The following is an 18,769-nucleotide window of genomic DNA, read 5'->3' on the forward strand; positions in this document are numbered from 1 at the left end:
GCTGTCAGTTGGGCTCTGCTGGTGTGAAATGAAAAGCCTGTTTCAGACTTTCCTTGCCTCTAGAGCTCATGATGGCTCATCATGGTCCTGCTTGGGTCCACATCAGCAATTCTCTCTCCCCACTGTGAGGCTGATTCACGTTTAAGTGCAGGTTGACATGTTTGGGATATTTAGTAGCTAACAGGCTTCCAGCAGATCCCAGATTCCCAGTGTCACACCAGAGCCTGTAATTACTGTAATTAACCCTGTCTTGACTATGTCACCCCATCACAAGGAAGGACACCTGTAACCTTCTGACTCACTGCTACCACCCTATCCAAAGAGTGGGATGGAAGGGCTCTTGGAAGTCAGTTCCCTGCACAAAATCAGCCAGTTTAGGTATGTGTCATCTGTGGGGCTGGACTTCAGAGCCCCACTTTGCTTTTAAAATCTGATGTGTCTTCCAAGCACAACTTATACCCCAGGTGTGAGGAATAATAACAAAAAAACTCAAAAAAACCTCCAAAAAACCAAAACAAAAGAACCCCCAAAAACCACAAAAAACCCCAAACCAACCCCCACCCTCAAAAAAACAAACAAACAAAAAAAAAAAAAAAAACCAAAAAAACCCCCAAAAACCAAAACCAACCAAACAAAAAAACCAACCAAAAAAAAAAAAAAAAAAAAGAAAAATCCTCTAAGTGCATCCAGACCCATAACAAATTGCTCACGCTGGGCTAGGTCAGGTCCCTGTGTCCACATCACTCATATCCTCACTCCTTCAGTCCTGCAGCCCCTCAGCTTTCCTGGCCTCCATGAGACTCCTGGCACAGGATTTCACTCCAAATGGATGTTCCTTACATTCAGTTTGCATCCTTGATCTCACCTCAGGTGCATCAAGGAGCTGAATTGGTTGTGCTGAGAGGAAGGTAGGGATATGTCTGCTCTAAATTCTGCTGAAAACACCCTCCTGCCTGGTGGCATAAAGACCTAAATTGTCCCTTGGCCTTAGGAAGGAAGGAAGGTAATTAATGCCTGTAGCCCGAATCATTTTAATCTTACTCAGTATTACATGGAAGCAAAACATGACAGATGAAAGAGGGAACTGTTTGATCAGTCAGGGGAGCTTTCCAGGAGAAAACTGCTGGTTGCTGGGGAGTTTCAGGCTGAAGGCACACACCCACTCCCCTAGGGGTCTGGGCCACCCTATAAAACTGTGGGGACAGTGCTTGGCCCCACCACCTGCTCCAGCTGCCACCACTGCCACGTCTATCTGGGTAAGTCGAGACAGGCTCCATCCCCTTCCCCACCCCACCCTCTGCCCTTCCAGCTGCACAGGAAATCAGGGAAGGGTGTATTTCTCCCCTAAAATGAAGAGTGCAAGGGGTTGCAGGATGCAGAGCTTAGAGGGTCTGCAACCACATAATCAGTTGCATCCTGCATGATTTTCCTTGCTGAAGCAGAGAAACAAATTAGAACAGGACATGCCTGAGTTGCAGGGATCAATGTGTCCCTGTTTATGGACGGGCATCAAATGTCCCTTATATTTTGGGATGGAATGGTTCAGTTCATGTTGTGTTGATTTAAGTGGGTTTTGCTTCAACCACGTGCATCTTGTGACCACCTTGCTTGCCAAAGGCTCCTCGTCAGCTCGGAGCAGGAGTAGGTCTGCTCTGTGGTCCCAGAACTTGGTGCCTCCAACTTTCCCAGACCAACCTGCAGCTCAAACAAAATTCCCCTCATTCTCCTGAGTGGTTTTTGGGGCAAGGTGGGGAGAAGTTTTCTTTTGATGTTTCTAAACCATCCAAACTCACCCTCTAGCTTGCTCTCCCGTGCCTCTTATTATGGGAGGCATTGAGTGAGGGCTCAGCAAGGACAGACCGGCCTCTACCTTTTTTTTACATCCCAGCTCTGGTTTTCAGGTGCACATCCTTGCCGAGCCATGTCCTGCTACGACCTGTGCCTGCCCTCCTCCTGCAGTCCCCGGCCCCTGGCCACCAGCTGCAACCAGCCCTGCTTCCGCCGCTGCAGGGACTCTACTGCCTTCATCCAACCGCCCACAGTCGTGGTCACACTGCCCGGGCCCATCCTCAGCTCCTTCCCGCAGAACACCACGGTGGGGTCCACAGCGTCGGCGGCGGTCGGGAGCTACCTGCGCTGCTGCGGCATCCCTGTGGGCTCCCGGGGGCTGGGCAAGGCAGGACTGCTGTGCCTGGGCACCGGGCTGTAGGGTGTCCCCAGCGGGCTCCTCCTCCTGCCCGTGCCAGCAGTGCGGTCAGGAAAGGAAAGCGAAGCACTCAACCAAGACTGGGGGAGAGGACTAAGGAGATGCCCCTGGGTTTCCCAGCAGTTGCCCCAGGAGGACGGTAGCCATGCGAGCTCATCACTCCAGACCAAACCTCTGTACACCTTTATCTCACTAAGTCTTTATATTTCCATGTTCTACACGGCATTTACTGCTGGCTGTTCAATAAATGCTTCTAGCAGGTTGTAGATGGCAGATGATAATCATGGGGTGGTGGGGCGAGGAGACACCCCTTGTAGAGATCAGCTTGTCCCAAAGTGGAGTTTATCCATTTCTTTACTAGGCACTGGAAACTCACTTTGTACTCTGAACTGGTTCACTCTCCTTCTCATTAAAGACTTGCTACATCATAGCCTGAGTCTTCTGCTGTTCCTTGTTCGGGAGCCTGGAGGGGTGACCTCCTCTGGAGGCAGCTTGTTGCTGCTGGGGAGGTTTGGTTTTTACATGAAATGAGGGTTTCTGCTACCCAGCTCTTCCCTGTGCTGACAGACGTGTGTGGTTTGCTGGAACCAGTCCCAAGGCAACTTTCTTATCCTGGAAACCTCTCCTCCTGCCCCATGGCAAGCACCTGCTCAGGGAGGAATTCCTGCAGGAGCACATTTTATTGCCTGTTCCCTCAAGGAGCTGAGAATGTGAAGGTTTGACATTTCAAAATGGCATTTACGCTGCATTTTGCAGTGATATTTTGTGGGGCTGAGCTAAGGAGGCGGGCATGGAGTCAGGGAAAAAAAGGTAGAAGTGGGATTTTTGGAAGATGGGCTTCTTTGGATGAGCATTCTATGCCAAGCTCACATAGTGTTTAATGGGTGACAGTGAAGAGTGAAAAAGAAGAGACAATAATTACTTGATGGAGGGGGACACTGAAGTACCTGGAAGATGTCAGGAATTGAGTAAAGCCTCTTTTTAAGATGCCATGGATCATGAGGCAGAACCTTTTCAGCTGATGGAAGGAGGAATAGGACTATTTGCATAAAGTTTGTGAGCGTTTATACTGAGGGATTATGCTGAGCTTGAAAGCCTATTGGTAATCAAAAGCCTTTGACCAAGCTCAACTGGTTTTATTGCCCAGGAGACCTTTGCAGAAGTGCTTCTAATTTGGAGAAAATTTGCATGGCAATTTCTCAGCAGCGCATGCACCAGGAGAAGGGAGATGTCCTTCTTCCAAGGGCTGTTCAGATATTTTTATCCCAGCCTGGCAATTGTCAGCAGAGATAGGATGCAAAATTTTGAAATAAAAAATTACAAAAAGCTTTGAAATTCCAGCAGAAGTTTTGTTGGGAAGCTGTGGGTCTCTGGGCCTTGTGCAGCTGCCTTCCTCAAGCCTGCTGGACTGAACAGTCCAGGAAGGAGTAGGTGGACAGAAAAATGGCATTTTTTATGTAGCTTTTCACTGAATGACTCCACTGGTGAGGTTATACAGATTTTAATTTGGTTGGTTTTTTTTTTTTTTTTCCCTGAAAATCCAATGTCTACAAAAATCTAAACAGCTCCTTGATTTGACTTGAAAATTGTGGCGTCTTAGTGCAGACAGGTGGGGAAATGAGGACCTCGGTGCCTTTCAGAGCTGCCTATCCTGAGGGTCAGGGGACTCTGTCTCCCATGGGAGCTGTGACTCCAGCTGGGAGCTGTGCCTCTTTGGCTTCCAGCTCAAGAGCAATCCTGAATTCACCATATTCCCCCCCACCCCCCAGGCCAGCCCTTGCCCCAGGCAGGACCCCCCAGACCTGCTGATCAGGCCCCAAATACAGGTTTCTCTAGAGGCAGTGCAGCCAAAGGCTCCAGTGAGAAACACAGAGCCACATAACAAGATGGGGATGAAAAATATTGCTCAGTAGGTGGAGGCACATGGAGGGAAATAGCTGGGTCCTGGGATTTGGTCCCAGCATTGCCTACCTAAAGCATTCAAAAGCAGCAGAAGCATTTTTGAGAAGCGCCTGGAGTATGGCCCAGGTGCCACTCTCTGGCCATGCCTGTTGAGGTTTATGTCTCCCACTTCTCATCTTCTCTTGCTGCTGTCTGCAAATCGTCTCTTTGCCCACTTCCCATCTTCTCTCAGCTACTTCATGATCTTGGAAGAAACCTTCTCCCTGTGGTGATTCAGTATCCTCAGGTTCCTGAAGAGCAGGTACCTTCTCACCCTGGGGGTGGATGAGGTAGGAAGGAGAGGATAAGTGTGGTTTAGAGGACAAGTCATGGTTTGAGGAGGAACAAGCACAGAGAGCTGTTGTGGAAAAGGGGAGATTGCTGTGAACAGCAAGTGAGTGGGACCATTCGTAATGGAGACTTTGATGGTGGAGGGTTAGGCTGGATTAGGAAAAGATTCTTCCCCTAGAGGGTGGTGGGGCACTGAACAGGCTCCCCAGGGAAGGGGCACAGCCCCAAGGCTGCCAGAGCTCCAGGAGCATTTGGACAACCCTTTCAGGCACAGGGTGGGACGGTTGGGGTGTCTATGCAGAGCCAGGCATTGGACTTTGATGACCTTTATGGATTCCTTCCAATTCAGGATATTCTATGATACTATGAAAGTCCCAGGCAGGATGCTGCTGCTGGTAGGGCTGGGACTGGTGGTGGCTGGATTATTGGTGGGTCAACACAGCACATCAATCTGCAGCTTCTCTGCACATCCAGGTGAGAAGACAAAAATTGTGGTGCGTCACAGCAGTGGGAGAGGATGAAAAGACAGATCCACCACCTGTGCCTTTACTGGGTTGCCAAAGGTGTATTCCAGACAGGCACTGGGGCACTGGGCTGAGGGCAATGCTGGAGGGTGAGCTGCATCAATAGGCAGCATCCTTCATCCTCCTCACTGGGGCAAGGACTGCTGGCCAGAGCACTTTGGGATACACCTGGAGCCAGCCAGGTGAGAGAGAACCCCTAGAGCTGGGAACTTGCAGGCACGGCAAGCAGAGAGATAGGACTTGTCCCATCCAGTCCCTGGATGTGTCAAAGGCCAGGCTGGATGGAGTTTGGAGCAACCTTCCAGATTGAGGAAGGGGAAAGAAAGTGGCTGCATGGCCAGGATAAGAGGGAGGAGAGGGCACCACTCAGGATATCCCACCCCAGACATCCATGGATCAAGCACAAGGCAGGGACTCAGGGTGCCCTTCCCTGCCACATCTGGGGAGCCAGACAGGCAGTGGCTCTGCCAAGGGCTCCAGTTCTTCCCCAGGGCTGGAGATCCCATAAAATAGGAAAATAATAGCCTGCCCACACATGTGAGTCAAGGGGGAAGAAGCAGACAAATTAAAAGGCACAGGCATGCAGGTCTGGTCCTCCTGGTGCTCCCTGTGGTAATGGGGCTCACAAGACTTGAGTCCTGCAGCCCTGTTGGCTCCACCAGCAGTGTAACCCTGAGCCCACATCACCAGCAGACATCGCTCCTGGCTATCCTACAGCCTCCTCTACTCTGAGTTTTTGCTGTGGAGAGCAGCCCTCAGGGAAAGACTGGGTTGAGCACAATGAAAGTGGAGCCCAGATCCCAACAGTTTGCAGGGTCCTGGGAGGGAATCTAAGTTTTAAACTCAATAATTGTTTGATAAATTAAATTTAATTAATTCACGTTTGCTGAGAGGTGTCTGCATACCTCCCAAAGAGGAGAAGCGTGATGTAGTTATTGCTGTGTGGGATAGCTCCTGTCAGCATTGGTTATGTGGGGTTGAAGGAGCTGTGTCTGTGGGGGGGTTACGAGGCCTGGAAATCATGGGGTGCAGTGTTTCCCTTTCCTGCTCTCCTCCACCCCTCTGTGATATGAAAGGCTGTGGCTGAACCAACTTCCCAGTTCCCCTCAGTCAGCTCAGGAGGTTTGGATGGGGAGAATCTCTGCTCTAGCACAGCCACGTGTTACAATTGGCACTGGAGGCTTGCTGCAGTCTGCAAATCATCTCTTTGCACTGTTCTTCCTGTGTGAAGGGGGGTCCGCAGCAGCTGGGGCTCCTGCAGCAGCTCATCTTCCCACCCCAGCACAGCTACAGGCAACTCAGCCCTCAGGAGCTGTGTCCTGGAAAATTCCCCATGTCCTGCCCTGGAACTGTGCCCCCAGGGCACCCATAGGAGCACCAGCACCCTGCTGACCCCCATGGGAGCTGGGAAAAAAGAGCAGTTACCCAACAGTCACAGCTCTTGTCCCTCAGGAGCACACCAAAGCCACTCTGGGTCTCTGGGGCTGTGATATAGATTGGAACAGGGCTAGTCCCACATCCTGGCTTGGCAAATTCCCACAGGCAGTATGAAGCTTCAAGGTTCAGCAGGTAGGGGATCCCAGAGCAGGGGATGTAGCTGAGCAGGAGAGTGTTTGCTTTGCATGCAAGAGTTCCTGGGATCAATTCCCTGCATCTCCATGTCCTTTTTGCCTCCCCGGACTCCTCCCTGTTGGATGCAGGGCTGTCAGAGTCCCCTCAAATGGCCCTGGGGTTTCCTCCTGGCATGGCTGCCCTGGAAATTCCTCCTCAAGGCCGTGCCTGTGCTGGGAAAAAGCACAGCCTCAGCTGTACCCTGAAATACAAACTGTAGGGCTGGGGAGGCAAAAGGGGTGCAGTACTCCAGATTGTTGGTGTAGGGATAGGTGTCTTGCACTTTTGCAAGAATTCCTTAGTTCAACTCCTGGATAAACCCTCTTTTGGATACAACCCCTCCTTTGGATAAAGCCCTGGCTTTGGAAACAACCATTTGTTAGGACAGCTCTTCCTGTGGGACTGCATGACCAGGCGTAGGATGATCAGTCCTTGCATTCCCCAGCTCCCGGCAGACAACATCCCGCGGGGTGGCTGTAGCGCCTCCTCTTCAGCTAATAGTACTTTTGGCAAGTAAAACCCAGTCCTTGCAGTGCCAGGAGAATGTGCCCTTGCAAAGTTTCAAAGGAAGGGGATGTAGCTCAGTGGGAGAGCGCTTGCTTCGCATGTAAGAGGCCCTGGGTTCAATCCCCAGCATCTCCAACTGCTCTGCATTTTTTTTTTCCTCCTCACTTCCTCCACGAGGCGGCGATGACAAACTCCTTTTCCATCAGGTTTCCCCGAAGGCCATTCCCTGTACTATAGCTGTGCCGCCCGCCCACGGCCGAAATGGCAGCACGGACCCCACGCTCTACTGTCCCACTCTGCCCCGATAGCCCCTTCCCCACTCAGGAGACGACCAATCCTGACGACAGCTGAGCTGTGTCAGGCCCCCCGTGTCCCCTGTGCAAGGCAGAGTCGCCCCACGGGTGCCCAGAATCCAGGGACGAGTGCCCAAAAAACTAAGGGCTCGTCCGGGATTTGAACCCGGGACCTCTCGCACCCTAAGCGAGAATCATACCCCTAGACCAACGAGCCGACAACGTCTGTGCCTCCCCTACTCCCACTGGGGCCGGGATACCCCAGACGTTTTCCCGCTGTCTGGCAGAAGGGAGTGCAGAGCAGTCCGCGGGCAGCGCGCCTCCGCGCCACGGGCCGAGGGCCTCTGATGGCCGAGGGCTGAACGCGCTGCATTCGAAATCCAGGAAGGATTCCCTGCACAGACTCCAAGCCTGCTCACTGCCATGGGTTTTACCCAACGCCCAGATACGCTGAGAGTGTTGGGGTGCCCTCCCTGGGGTTCCCGGTAGAAGCTGCTATGAGAAGGTCATTGGCATCCAGCGCAGCCCCGCTCCTCTCTCGGAAGCAGCCAAATGCCCCAGGCAGGGGTTGTGATGCCCGGGGGCGGTGACACACCCGGGATTCTCCAGGTTTTGCAGACCCGGGAAAGGTGAGTAAAAAGATACTCTGGGGAGTGGTGTGGGGAGGTGGAACAGGAGTGGTGTGGGGAGGTGGAACAGTTTCCCATCTTGCTGAGTGCATGTCCGCTCACCACCCTGTCCCACATCTCTGGGAGAGCAGTGCACCCCCATCTCGTTGGTCCAGCTCCCAGAAGAGGTTTTTGGCACCACTAGCCCTCCTTCCCAGCTGCTTCTCCCAGCACCGATGTACACCTCTAGAGGCATCCTGAGACTCGTGGGGAAGGAAAACAAAGTGCTCCAGTGCCCTGCAGCCTCTGGGCAGGGTAGGGAAAGAGCCTTGGGCATTTCTACACAGGCTGGAGGTGCCAGGAGGCAGTGCCAGGCCTTTCCTAGGGAACTCTGGCAGCCCGTCATCCAGCAGAGAAGGGTCTGGGGAGGCAAAAGGACATGAAGATGCTGGGGGTGGATTTTAGGGCCTCTTGCAGGCAAAGCAAGTGCTCTCCCACTGAGCTATACCCTCTGGGCAAAAGCAGGGAGGGGGCCCCGGGATGCCCCATGCTGTAGTGGGGAAACATTGGTTTGGGGTCCCTTCCTGGACTCATCATCTTGAGCTGCTTTAGGGATCCAGACATCAGAGACTTTGCAAGGGGAAACCTGCAGTTGTGCCACAGGGGAAACCATGTGGTGACTGGACAGGAGTGGAGTGTGCAAGGAGACATGTGGGGCCCTCATTGGATCACCCAGAGCTGCCCAAGCAAGCAGCCAGGGCTCTGTGTGGCCTCACACCCTCTGGGAGCAGGGAGGTGCCTCTTGCTGTAGCCACGAGATGCCAGATCCAGCACATGTGACTGCCCGCCTCTGTTTCCTCCGTAAATGGCCCTCCCCGGCCCTTGCAGGAGTTGGAATGGCCGGTGCTTTTTGTGGCACCTTTTGCTGTGGGGCATGGTGCAAAGGGGATGTCCTGTGAGCGGTGTTTGTCCTCAGTGTCAGCAATGGCCGTGTGTGTGTGCCAGGGCTGTCGGTGCGTGGGGCGCCCTTGGTGTGGGTGCGTGGGGGGCGCTGCGGTGGCGGGGGCAGGGGGTAAGGGGGGAGTGGAGCGAGCAGTGTGGGCCGTGTGAGGCGGTGGCGTGTGTGAGGTGTGGAAGGGCTGTGCGGGTGCGGGTGCGGGTGCGTGGTGTCCCTGTGCGGGCAGGGCCGCGAGGTGTGGCAGCGTTTGGCAGCGTGGAGCGCTGCGCTTTGCCTGCCAGCAGGGAAGCATGTGAGGTGTCCTGGGCCACAGTGGGGGTGCGGGGCACTCCATGCGCCCCGGCTCGTTGGTCTAGGGGTATGATTCTCGCTTAGGGTGCGAGAGGTCCCGGGTTCAAATCCCGGACGAGCCCTTCTTTTTACACACCCAGCGCCCCCCTGACACCCGGCTGGACCCCCGGCACCCGTCGTCACCCCAAGAGACAGCGTGAGCCCCTGTGGGGAAGGGACTCTGGCTGCCTCCGCTCTCTACAGCACCTGGGGAAGGAGGGACATCTCGCCAGGCATTTCCTTGCTGCCTGCCTTGGGCTGCCAGCAGGCAATCCCAGCTCCCACGTGCCCACGGGCAGCCGCAGGGATTTCTTGTGGGCCATCTGGGCGTCTCTGGGGGCCCTGTATGCGGAGGGCTCTGGAGCGGCAAAAGGACGTGGAGATGCTGGGGGTTGATCCCAGGGCCTCTTGCATGCAAAGCAAGCGCTCTCCCGCTGAGCTACATCCCCCTGCCACTGCGCCTGGGCTGGCGTTCTCCTGCGTCCGAGCAAGTGCCTGTGTCTGCTACCTTGCCCTGCCGCCCAGGCTGTGGAAAGGGGGTTCAGGTGTTTGCAGGCAGTGCGGGTGCCTTAGGTGTCATTGGGCTGGTGAGGGGGTTGGAGCAGGGGGAATAAGTGCGGGGCAGAGCAGGGAGGGCAGGTAAGGGGCAGAGTGGACGCGTGGCAGGACTGTGTCGGGTGGCTGCACTGTCGGGCGGGGCGGAGGTGGCGAGGGGGAGTGCGAATGCCAGGCCTTGCAGTGTGTTGAGGTGTGGTGAGGGTGAGCAGCGGGCGTGTAAGAAAAAGGGCTCGTCCGGGATTTGAACCCGGGACCTCTCGCACCCTAAGCGAGAATCATACCCCTAGACCAACGAGCCGAGGCGCACTCTTCCTTCCGCAAGGCCCCGCCCTCCCGCGCCCCGCCCGCACACGGACCCCGCCCCGCGCCCGCTCCCCCTCCCGCAAGGCCCCGACACCGCAGCCCCGACACAGCCCTGCCCCCGCCCGGCCAAGCGCCAAGCACTCCCACGCAGCCCGCACACCCGCGCCCCGAACCTCCGCGCCTCGAACCGCTGCCCGCCACAGCGCCCCACCGCCCCCGCCGCCCCCACCACCCTCCTGTGCGCTGCTCCTCCCCCGGCGCTGCGATGGCCGAGGGCTGAACGCCTTGCACTCGAAATCCAGCAGGGGCCCCCTGCGCAGGTTCCAATCCTGCTCACTGACATGAGTGCGTAGATGGCAGTCGACCCTCCCGGTATACATGGCGTCTTAACTTTCTTCTCCTGCTATCAAGGAATATGTAGCATCGTAGGGCAGGGAGTCATGGTCCACTCACTCTGGGGTCAGGGGAAATCCTCCCGGTGGTGGTGTTACCTCTTTTTACCGATGGGCCAGCTGGGACCCATGCAAGCCCAGGGCAGTGGTGCCAAGGTGCCCAACAATGCAGGTTTAGGGTGTGTTTCCACTTTAAGGTATGAGGAGATGTGGGTCTCACTCCCCGAGGAATTGTCGTTTTGGTCAGAACCTGTCCTGTTTTTCCCTGGAGGTGCAGAGCCCTCTGGGGTCTTCCCGTTGTTTCCCCCCAGTCACTGCAGCTTTGGGCTGGGCAGGATGAGTGGTGCAGCTCGAGGGGCTAGCATGGGGTGTGGCACCCACTGTGTACCACCGCTGTCCCCCGCACTCCGGAGCCTGCCATGCTCCCAGGCAGCACCAGTGTTTTTTGGCAGGGGTCTATAGAGGGGTCCAAATGCCAGCCCCACCTCCTGGCCACTGTAAGATGATTTCCTTATTCCAGGCTGTGCCAAGGGGCAAAAGGCAACATTAGGCACCCTCCTCAACTCCCAGAATTGGGGGGCACATATCTGGGGCATGATTCTCACTTAAGGTGTGAGAGGTCCTGAGTTCACCTCCTCGATGAGCCCATGTTTTGGGCACTTAACTTCTTTGGCTGGCACATGGGACTGCGGCATAACCAGGGCTCTGGCACAGAGGGCTGGGTGCTCCTTCCTGGCTGGGTGGGCAGGATTGACGCCCCAAGGCTGGCAGTGTATGCCCCAGGGATGAGGGGGCTCAGCCAGGCCATCTCCCTGCCCTCCCTGCCTTGCACAGGGGGATGTAGCTCAGTGGGAGAGCACTTGCTTTGCATTCAAGAGGCCCTGGGATCAACCCCCAGCATCTCCATGTCTTTTCCCCTACAAGACCTGCTGTATCCCTGGGCATCCTTGGAGGGTGCTTCCCTATGCTGCCTGTCTCGTGGCCAAGACAGCTGTTTTTTTTCCAGCCATCAGTAAATATTCCTGCATGTTCCCTTTTCCCAACCCTTCAGGTGTGGGTACTGGGGCTGAGCAGAGCCCCACACCAAGCTGGGGGATGGCATGACCTGAGGCAAAGTGGGGTGTCCCCAGCTGTCATCAGCTGAAGTCAGGGCAGCAGTGGCTGTGATGGCCGAGGGGTGAAGGCGTTGGACTTGAAATCCAATAGGGATTCCCTGCGCAGGTTCGAATCCTGCTCACAGCGACAGGTTTTACCTATGGCTGGATGAGGTGGGGCCCCAGGGGAACTGACCCCTTCCCTCTGGATTTTGATCCCTGGAGAGCAGTGGACAGGAAAGGGGCAGTACTCTTGCATTGGATGGGCTTGTGGACTCTAGGCTCAGCTCCTGCATGACCCCTCCTTTTGGGCACCTGTGGCCAGGCATGGCCTCTGCAGTGTCAGGGCAAGGGTGGGGAGGCACTGCCCAGCACAGAGGGCATAGGCAGCCTCCCAAGCTGGGTGACCCCTGGGATGGAATGGCGCCATCACTGCCAGGAGCACAGTGTTGCCCAGTGCCAATGGGCACAGGCACGGCTCAGCCATGGCTAGGGCTAGTTCCCTCCTGGGTTGGGAAGGAGCTGTCAGGGCAGCAGGGGTCATGCTGCCACTGCAGCCTCAGGGGGAAGCTCTGCCATGGTCACTCACAGTTGGGGGAGCCCTTCCTGAGGTGGATGCGAGTTTATCATCACTGGCCCGTGAAGGAGATGTGTTTGAGGAGGGAAAAAAAGCTGGAGATGCTGGGGGTTGATCCCAGGGCCTCTTACATGCGAAGCAAGTGCTCTTCCACTGAGCTACATCCCCTGCCTGGGTTCCTCACTTCTGGGGGTTCTGCTGACCCCCCTGCTCCTTGTGGCTCCCATTTTAAAACCAGGCAGGTACAGCCCATAGCCATGCTGTGCTGGGCAGAGTGGGAGCTTCAGACGAAGTTTAGAAACTCCCATTGAATCTTGAAATGCAGAGAGGAACCCCTGGCTTTCTAAACTTTTCAGAGAGGAGCCTGGGTGTAGCTGGACCCAACCTTAGTCCCAGATTTTGCAGTGATTTATCTCTAAAATATTGTATAGGTGTAGTAGAAATTTTGTACAGCTTTATCCTGCAGGATTAAAAATAAATATTAAAATTAATACTTACACAAATACATATTCTTTATTATGATGATTAGACAAAAAATCTTAATCAGAATTCTTTACTACACAATATAGGTGCTATAACAACTATTACAATATAGTGCACTGTGAAGGAATATTGAAACATTTATATTAAAGCTAATATATTAAAGCTGCCAAAACCAATTATTAAGTAAAGTTTGATGTTTCTCACCCAGACCAGCCAATGACTGGGGGCAAATCTCTTGGGTTCAGCCTTAAGGAGTGACCTTGAGGAGTGTCTCTCAGGGGGGAATCTCCACACATAGCCTTCAAGAAAGGATCTGTCAGAAAATCCTGCCATTTAAATCTGGGACTTTTATACTATAAAAGTATGGAGTATGAGCCAGATATGTCCAGGCCAGCTGTGCCAGCTCAACAGCTTTAGTAAAGTTCTCAGTACTATTACTTGTTTGTTCCTTTATCCAGATATTTTACCAGAGCTACTGTATCTTCATCTCACTATCAGGATTTTTAAATTTGAGGTTGATGAGTCAGGCTGGTTTCAGCTTTATTCAACAGCAAAAGTAGCGTGACCTATTTTCTTTGTTTAACACTGATTGTTTGGGAAATAGAGCATTGTTTGTTTCCTCCATTCCAGTCTCTGGCATTCCAGAGCAACCTGCTACATATGTCCAGGTGACATCTCCACAGCCAGGGAAGAACAAGGGTGACCTCTTCATGGTGACCATCCATCAGGAACAAACAGAGCTGCCACAGGTCCCATCTCACACCAGGTAGATCTATGAGTACTCGAAGTAAAAAAAAGGTTTTCTCCTTCCATTTTCTATCGGGCTCGTTGGTCTAGGGGTATGATTCTCGCTTCGGGTGCGAGAGGTCCCGGGTTCAAATCCCGGACGAGCCCTTCTTTTGGGCACCTACGCGCCTTGGGATGTGGTGGAGCCAGGGTGGGGGTGGAAGTAGGGAAGCAGTGCCTGCAGAGCAGCGATGGGCACAGTGTTTTGTGTGGGCACATTCTTAAACCAGGAGGAGCGCAGGAATGGACAAGGTGGAGTGTAGCCTGTGACAGTCGGGTTTGGAGCCATGGGGGCAGAGTAGGGTGAGGGGACTTGGCCAACTCCCCTTGCTATTGCACAGGGGGATGTAGCTCAGCGGGAGAGCGCTTGCTTTGCATGCAAGAGGCCCTGGGATCAACCCCCAGCATCTCCACGTCCTTTTGCCGCTCCAGAGCCCTCCGCATACAGGGCCCCCAGAGACGCCCAGATGGCCCACAAGAAATCCCTGCGGCTGCCCGTGGGCACGTGGGAGCTGGGATTGCCTGCTGGCAGCCCAAGGCAGGCAGCAAGGAAATGCCTGGCGAGATGTCCCTCCTTCCCCAGGTGCTGTAGAGAGCGGAGGCAGCCAGAGTCCCTTCCCCACAGGGGCTCACGCTGTCTCTTGGGGTGACGACGGGTGCCGGGGGTCCAGCCGGGTGTCAGGGGGGCGCTGGGTGTGTAAAAAGAAGGGCTCGTCCGGGATTTGAACCCGGGACCTCTCGCACCCTAAGCGAGAATCATACCCCTAGACCAACGAGCCGGGGCGCATGGAGTGCCCCGCACCCCCACTGTGGCCCAGGACACCTCACATGCTTCCCTGCTGGCAGGCAAAGCGCAGCGCTCCACGCTGCCAAACGCTGCCACACCTCGCGGCCCTGCCCGCACAGGGACACCACGCACCCGCACCCGCACCCGCACAGCCCTTCCACACCTCACACACGCCACCGCCTCACACGGCCCACACTGCTCGCTCCACTCCCCCCTTACCCCCTGCCCCCGCCACCGCAGCGCCCCCCACGCACCCACACCAAGGGCGCCCCACGCACCGACAGCCCTGGCACACACACACGGCCATTGCTGACACTGAGGACAAACACCGCTCACAGGACATCCCCTTTGCACCATGCCCCACAGCAAAAGGTGCCACAAAAAGCACCGGCCATTCCAACTCCTGCAAGGGCCGGGGAGGGCCATTTACGGAGGAAACAGAGGCGGGCAGTCACATGTGCTGGATCTGGCATCTCGTGGCTACAGCAAGAGGCACCTCCCTGCTCCCAGAGGGTGTGAGCCACACAGAGCCCTGGCTACCCCTCAACCCCCAACAGGGTCTGGGAGATGTAGAGTGGAGGACAAAATAGGCACATCCTGGCTCATTGGTCTAGGGGTGTGATTCTTGCTTTGGGTGCAGAAGGTCCTAGATTCAGCTCCCAGGTATCTCTTACTTTTGGCTACCCACCATGTCCAGCGCTGAAGGTGACCCTTTTTGGCCGGGTACATACCTGTGGGAAATATGGACTCCAAAGGACTGGTGGCAAAATGCTGCTGAGCGAGAGAGATGTAGTTCAGATCAACTCCTAAGAATTCTCCACATCCTTGTGCCTTCTCAACCACCTCTCTACTGGTTGTGAGGCTGCCAGAGCTCTCCACGAAAGGCCTGGTGCTATGTCCTGGGATCCCAAGGTTGTATAATAATCTTGTGGCTGTTTCCCTACCGTGCCTGGAGGCTGCAGAGCATAGAAGGCATTTTTTAACTTCCCCACAGGGCTCAGGATGTCTCTTGGGGTGAAAATTGATGCTGGGGGGACCAGCTCAGAAGGAGGAGGGTAGTGCATGCCAAGTAGGCAGATTCATGCAACAGTTGAATTCGGGACCACTTCCACTCTAAAACACATACCCAGAGCAATGAGGCGGGGTACACGGTCCTTCCAAGGATGTGGGAGAGGGTTATGAGGTATACACTCAGGATCTTCAGGATGCTCCACCTCCAGTATCCAAATCGTAAATCCCGCCTGAGGGAGAAGAGAAGGTAGGGCTTAGGGCGGTGTGACTCTTCCCGCTATCAACTCCTCCCGGGACTCCCAAAAGAGAGAGATATCAGGGCTTTGGGTAAAACCCATGTCAGTGAGCAGGATTGGAACCTGCGCAGGGGGCCCCTGCTGGATTTCGAGTGCAAGGCGTTCAGCCCTCGGCCATCGCAGCGCCGGCGTCGCGGCGGGGGAGGAGCAGCACACAGGAGGGCGGTGGGGGCGGCGGGGGCGGTGGGGCGCTGTGGCGGGCAGCGGTTCGGGCAGCGGTTCGAGGCGCGGAGGTTCGGGGCGCGGGTGTGCGGGCTGCATGGGAGTGCTTGGCGCTTGGCGGGGCGGGGGCAGGGCTGTGTCGGGGCTGCGGTGTCGGGGCCTTGCGGGAGGGGGAGCGGGCGCGGGGCGGGGTCCGTGTGCGGGCGGGGTGCGGGAGGGCGGGGCCTTGCGGAAGGAAGAGTGCGCCTCGGCTCGTTGGTCTAGGGGTATGATTCTCGCTTAGGGTGCAGAGAGGTCCCGGGTTCAAATCCCGGACGAGCCCTTTTTCTTTTCGGGCATCATCACTCTCCTCCCGCCTAGCCGGTGCAGAGCCCGACGGGACCCGGCCATCGCCTTTTATCCCTCAGGGACACGCGTAGGGCTTTGAGCTTAGCGTGGCATACAGAGCGTCACATGGGGCTGTGCCCTGTCCCTGGAGTCCCAACCCATTAGTCCTGCTGAGTGACCCTATTTTTGAGTTGGCAGCGGGATGGGGATGGCATGGGAAGGGCTGTGTCTGTGGCCATGGGGCACTCCGGCAGTGGGGCAGGTTGGGGCTCTGGCTCAGCTGGTTAACATATCTGTCATGTAAACAGGAGATCCGGGATTCGACTTCCAATGGCGCCTGGGAGTCTGGTTTTCCTCTCTGGTGCAAGTTGGGGACACTGCCGGGGCTTCCCCACTGCCTACTTGCCCCTCACAATGATGACACTGACTCAGAGCAGTTTGGGTTCACGTTTTTACTGAAAGCTTATTTCAGGGTCCCTCACTGGACGTAAAAATTCACCAAGGTGTCCCTCTCACCGAGGACCCGCCCCTGCCCTGTGGTGCCTGCAAGCCCCACAAGCAGCAAGCAGGATCTGTCTCCCTTGGCATGGCTGCCCAGCCCACAGCCCACTCTCCAGGTTCCTACACTTGGCTGGAGGGACCTGGCAGCATCTCAGGTACCTTCCCAGGGTGCCCAGACATGTCCAATGGCCGGAATGAGCCATAGGAGAGGGCTAATACCTGCTGGGTGGGGAGAAGGGAGCTGTTTGGATCCCTCTCCAGGTAAGTCACCTACAGCCACACCCAGCATCCCGGTGCCAGTGTGACGCCGGCAAGGAGGCTATTTACAGACGCGAACGAGACGGGGCTGCTATGGAAAGTGTCTTGAGCTGTTTCTTTTTCAGCATCAGTCTCATTACATGATTATGATAATGGCAAGATGCCAGCAGCTCACAATCCAGGCAGCAGACCAGAAAAAATGTTACAACTTCCTTTATAAGCTTCTTGACCAATCACACAAAGCAAAAGCATACTGACAGTAGTTCTATCCAATCACCATAAGCACATGTACCTTTGGTTAAAACAATGCTTGCTTATTTTGAATACAATACCTACTTGTAAGCCTTAAAACATAATGCACAGAGCTCCATTCTTAAGCTTTAACCTTCCTAATATCTTGCTAGATAAACTTTCTGCAGCTTAGAAAGCTATTCAGACAAGCATTAATACACAGGCTATTGTTCTATTTGCCCTTGCTTTTTCTACAGTTTAAATAATTTTTCTGCTGACCTATCTCATGACTGTTGCTTGAGCTCTAATCACAGTTCTTGCTGTATCTGAGGCCTGCCTTTTGCAGCTTTCCCAAAACCCTCTAATTTTATAGATTCCCACACCAGTGGGGGCTAGGGGTGGTGTGGGGCCAGGGCACCTTCCTCTGCCCCTCTGGGCTCCCACCACGTGCAGGATCAGATTTGCACTTTGTCTTTTGCCATCTTTGCTGCTTTTTTTTTCCAAGTTACAATGAACGGGCATAATTAACAACAACTGTGATGGGAAAAACCCTCCTATACCTTCTTTGCCTGCTCTCCCCACAGTATCCAGGGTATCCATCCACGGTTTCACACTTCCTATGTCCCAGTTTACTTCCCTATTACACTCTACGTTTCAGAAGGTTATCACCTGACTGCTCAACAGCCACTTTCGGCAGTAATCGCTCTTGTAACAATTTCTAAGCGCTTTCTTCTCCATGCGTCTTGGATAGGAGACTATCCGCCCCTCTACATGAGGACCTTGGCTGGCCCTTTAGACAATTACATCAATGTCTTCGGACATCCCCTTCCCAAATTCTCCAGGGCACGGGTGACTTTTGAACCTCGAAAGGGTGCAGATGCCAGCGTAGCCCAGGCACTAGCTGGTACCATTTCCCCTCCCGCCTCTGCCGAGTCCCCATGTGCCGCAAGAAACCGAGCCCACCCCGAAGTTCGCTGCCCAGTTCCCCCCGCGCGGCAGCAAAATCTCGACGAGGATGGGATTCGAACCCACGCGTGCAGAGCACAATGGATTAGCAGTCCATCGCCTTAACCACTCGGCCACCTCGTCCCACAGTGGAAGCCTGTCGCCCCCTGCCGGCCTGACGCGGCCGCCGCAGCCCCTTCCCGCCCCGCCCCGGAGCCCGTCCTGGTCTCGTCGCCTGCTCACCCGCCGGAGGCCCAACGCCAGAGCCTCGTTCCAACGCCCTCTTAGCGCAGTAGGCAGCGCGTCAGTCTCATAATCTGAAGGTCCTGAGTTCGAGCCTCAGAGAGGGCAGCGTTTTGCAGTTTACTGGGGTCTTTTTTTGTTTCCCCGTGACCACCCGAAGTGGCTCCGCAGTGCGCCCGGCCCAGACACTACCGACGCCTTTGTCCGGCCCCCGCGGTGGGCGGCTCCCACAGGCTCGGGTCTTCAAGGGCACGGGGAGACCGAGGGCGTAGGACGAGTGGTTTCCATGCGTGGGCGGCAGGTGGAGAGGCAAAGAGGGCACGCTCAGATGAGGTGGCCGAGTGGTTAAGGTGATGGACTGCTAATCCATTGTGCTCTGCACGCGTGGGTTCGAGTCCCACCCTCATCGGGGTTTTACTGCTGCCCGGGGTTCTCCATCAACAATCTCCATCAACAGATATACCATGGGGGGGGGGAGGCTGGAACAAGACCCGCCCCCCACACTGGTACCCCAGGCACCCCCCGGGTAACAGACAGCAGCCACCC

At 55.3% G+C, this 18,769-nt stretch overlaps 1 protein-coding gene and 15 non-coding genes across 16 annotated transcripts; 10 read left to right on the forward strand and 6 right to left on the reverse strand.

Moving 5' to 3' along the window:
• The first annotated feature begins 1,921 nt into the window (after positions 1-1,921).
• On the forward strand, positions 1,922-2,209 carry LOC118689172 (beta-keratin-related protein-like). Its single transcript, XM_036387291.1, has one exon. The coding sequence runs from the start codon at positions 1,922-1,924 to the stop codon at positions 2,207-2,209; it is 288 nt and encodes a 95-aa protein (XP_036243184.1).
• Positions 2,210-7,143: 4,934 nt separating this feature from the next.
• TRNAA-CGC (transfer RNA alanine (anticodon CGC)) lies at positions 7,144-7,215 on the forward strand. Its single transcript has one exon. It is a non-coding gene; the product is annotated as a tRNA-Ala (tRNA).
• Positions 7,216-7,518: 303 nt separating this feature from the next.
• TRNAP-AGG (transfer RNA proline (anticodon AGG)) lies at positions 7,519-7,590 on the reverse strand. Its single transcript has one exon. It is a non-coding gene; the product is annotated as a tRNA-Pro (tRNA).
• Positions 7,591-9,280: 1,690 nt separating this feature from the next.
• Positions 9,281-9,352, forward strand: TRNAP-AGG (transfer RNA proline (anticodon AGG)). The gene has a single exon. It is a non-coding gene; the product is annotated as a tRNA-Pro (tRNA).
• A 294-nt stretch (positions 9,353-9,646) lies between these two features.
• TRNAA-UGC (transfer RNA alanine (anticodon UGC)) lies at positions 9,647-9,718 on the reverse strand. The gene has a single exon. It is a non-coding gene; the product is annotated as a tRNA-Ala (tRNA).
• Positions 9,719-10,053: 335 nt separating this feature from the next.
• Positions 10,054-10,125, reverse strand: TRNAP-AGG (transfer RNA proline (anticodon AGG)). The gene has a single exon. It is a non-coding gene; the product is annotated as a tRNA-Pro (tRNA).
• A 1,231-nt stretch (positions 10,126-11,356) lies between these two features.
• On the forward strand, positions 11,357-11,428 carry TRNAA-UGC (transfer RNA alanine (anticodon UGC)). The gene has a single exon. It is a non-coding gene; the product is annotated as a tRNA-Ala (tRNA).
• A 254-nt stretch (positions 11,429-11,682) lies between these two features.
• TRNAS-UGA (transfer RNA serine (anticodon UGA)) lies at positions 11,683-11,764 on the forward strand. Its single transcript has one exon. It is a non-coding gene; the product is annotated as a tRNA-Ser (tRNA).
• Positions 11,765-12,289: 525 nt separating this feature from the next.
• On the reverse strand, positions 12,290-12,361 carry TRNAA-CGC (transfer RNA alanine (anticodon CGC)). Its single transcript has one exon. It is a non-coding gene; the product is annotated as a tRNA-Ala (tRNA).
• Positions 12,362-13,498: 1,137 nt separating this feature from the next.
• On the forward strand, positions 13,499-13,570 carry TRNAP-CGG (transfer RNA proline (anticodon CGG)). The gene has a single exon. It is a non-coding gene; the product is annotated as a tRNA-Pro (tRNA).
• Positions 13,571-13,803: 233 nt separating this feature from the next.
• Positions 13,804-13,875, forward strand: TRNAA-UGC (transfer RNA alanine (anticodon UGC)). The gene has a single exon. It is a non-coding gene; the product is annotated as a tRNA-Ala (tRNA).
• Positions 13,876-14,169: 294 nt separating this feature from the next.
• Positions 14,170-14,241, reverse strand: TRNAP-AGG (transfer RNA proline (anticodon AGG)). Its single transcript has one exon. It is a non-coding gene; the product is annotated as a tRNA-Pro (tRNA).
• Positions 14,242-15,967: 1,726 nt separating this feature from the next.
• TRNAP-AGG (transfer RNA proline (anticodon AGG)) lies at positions 15,968-16,040 on the forward strand. The gene has a single exon. It is a non-coding gene; the product is annotated as a tRNA-Pro (tRNA).
• Positions 16,041-18,042: 2,002 nt separating this feature from the next.
• TRNAS-GCU (transfer RNA serine (anticodon GCU)) lies at positions 18,043-18,124 on the reverse strand. The gene has a single exon. It is a non-coding gene; the product is annotated as a tRNA-Ser (tRNA).
• Positions 18,125-18,258: 134 nt separating this feature from the next.
• On the forward strand, positions 18,259-18,331 carry TRNAM-CAU (transfer RNA methionine (anticodon CAU)). Its single transcript has one exon. It is a non-coding gene; the product is annotated as a tRNA-Met (tRNA).
• A 219-nt stretch (positions 18,332-18,550) lies between these two features.
• Positions 18,551-18,632, forward strand: TRNAS-GCU (transfer RNA serine (anticodon GCU)). Its single transcript has one exon. It is a non-coding gene; the product is annotated as a tRNA-Ser (tRNA).
• The last annotated feature ends 137 nt before the right edge of the window (positions 18,633-18,769 follow it).

Source organism: Molothrus ater, chromosome 7 (genome assembly GCF_012460135.2).
Source record: "Molothrus ater isolate BHLD 08-10-18 breed brown headed cowbird chromosome 7, BPBGC_Mater_1.1, whole genome shotgun sequence".
Classification (NCBI taxonomy): Eukaryota; Metazoa; Chordata; class Aves; order Passeriformes; family Icteridae; genus Molothrus; species Molothrus ater.

Coding starts and splice junctions, on each gene's coding strand:
- LOC118689172 (XM_036387291.1), top strand. CDS start 1,922: ATGTCCTGCTACGACCTGTGCCTGCCCTCCTCCTGCAGTCCCCGGCCC.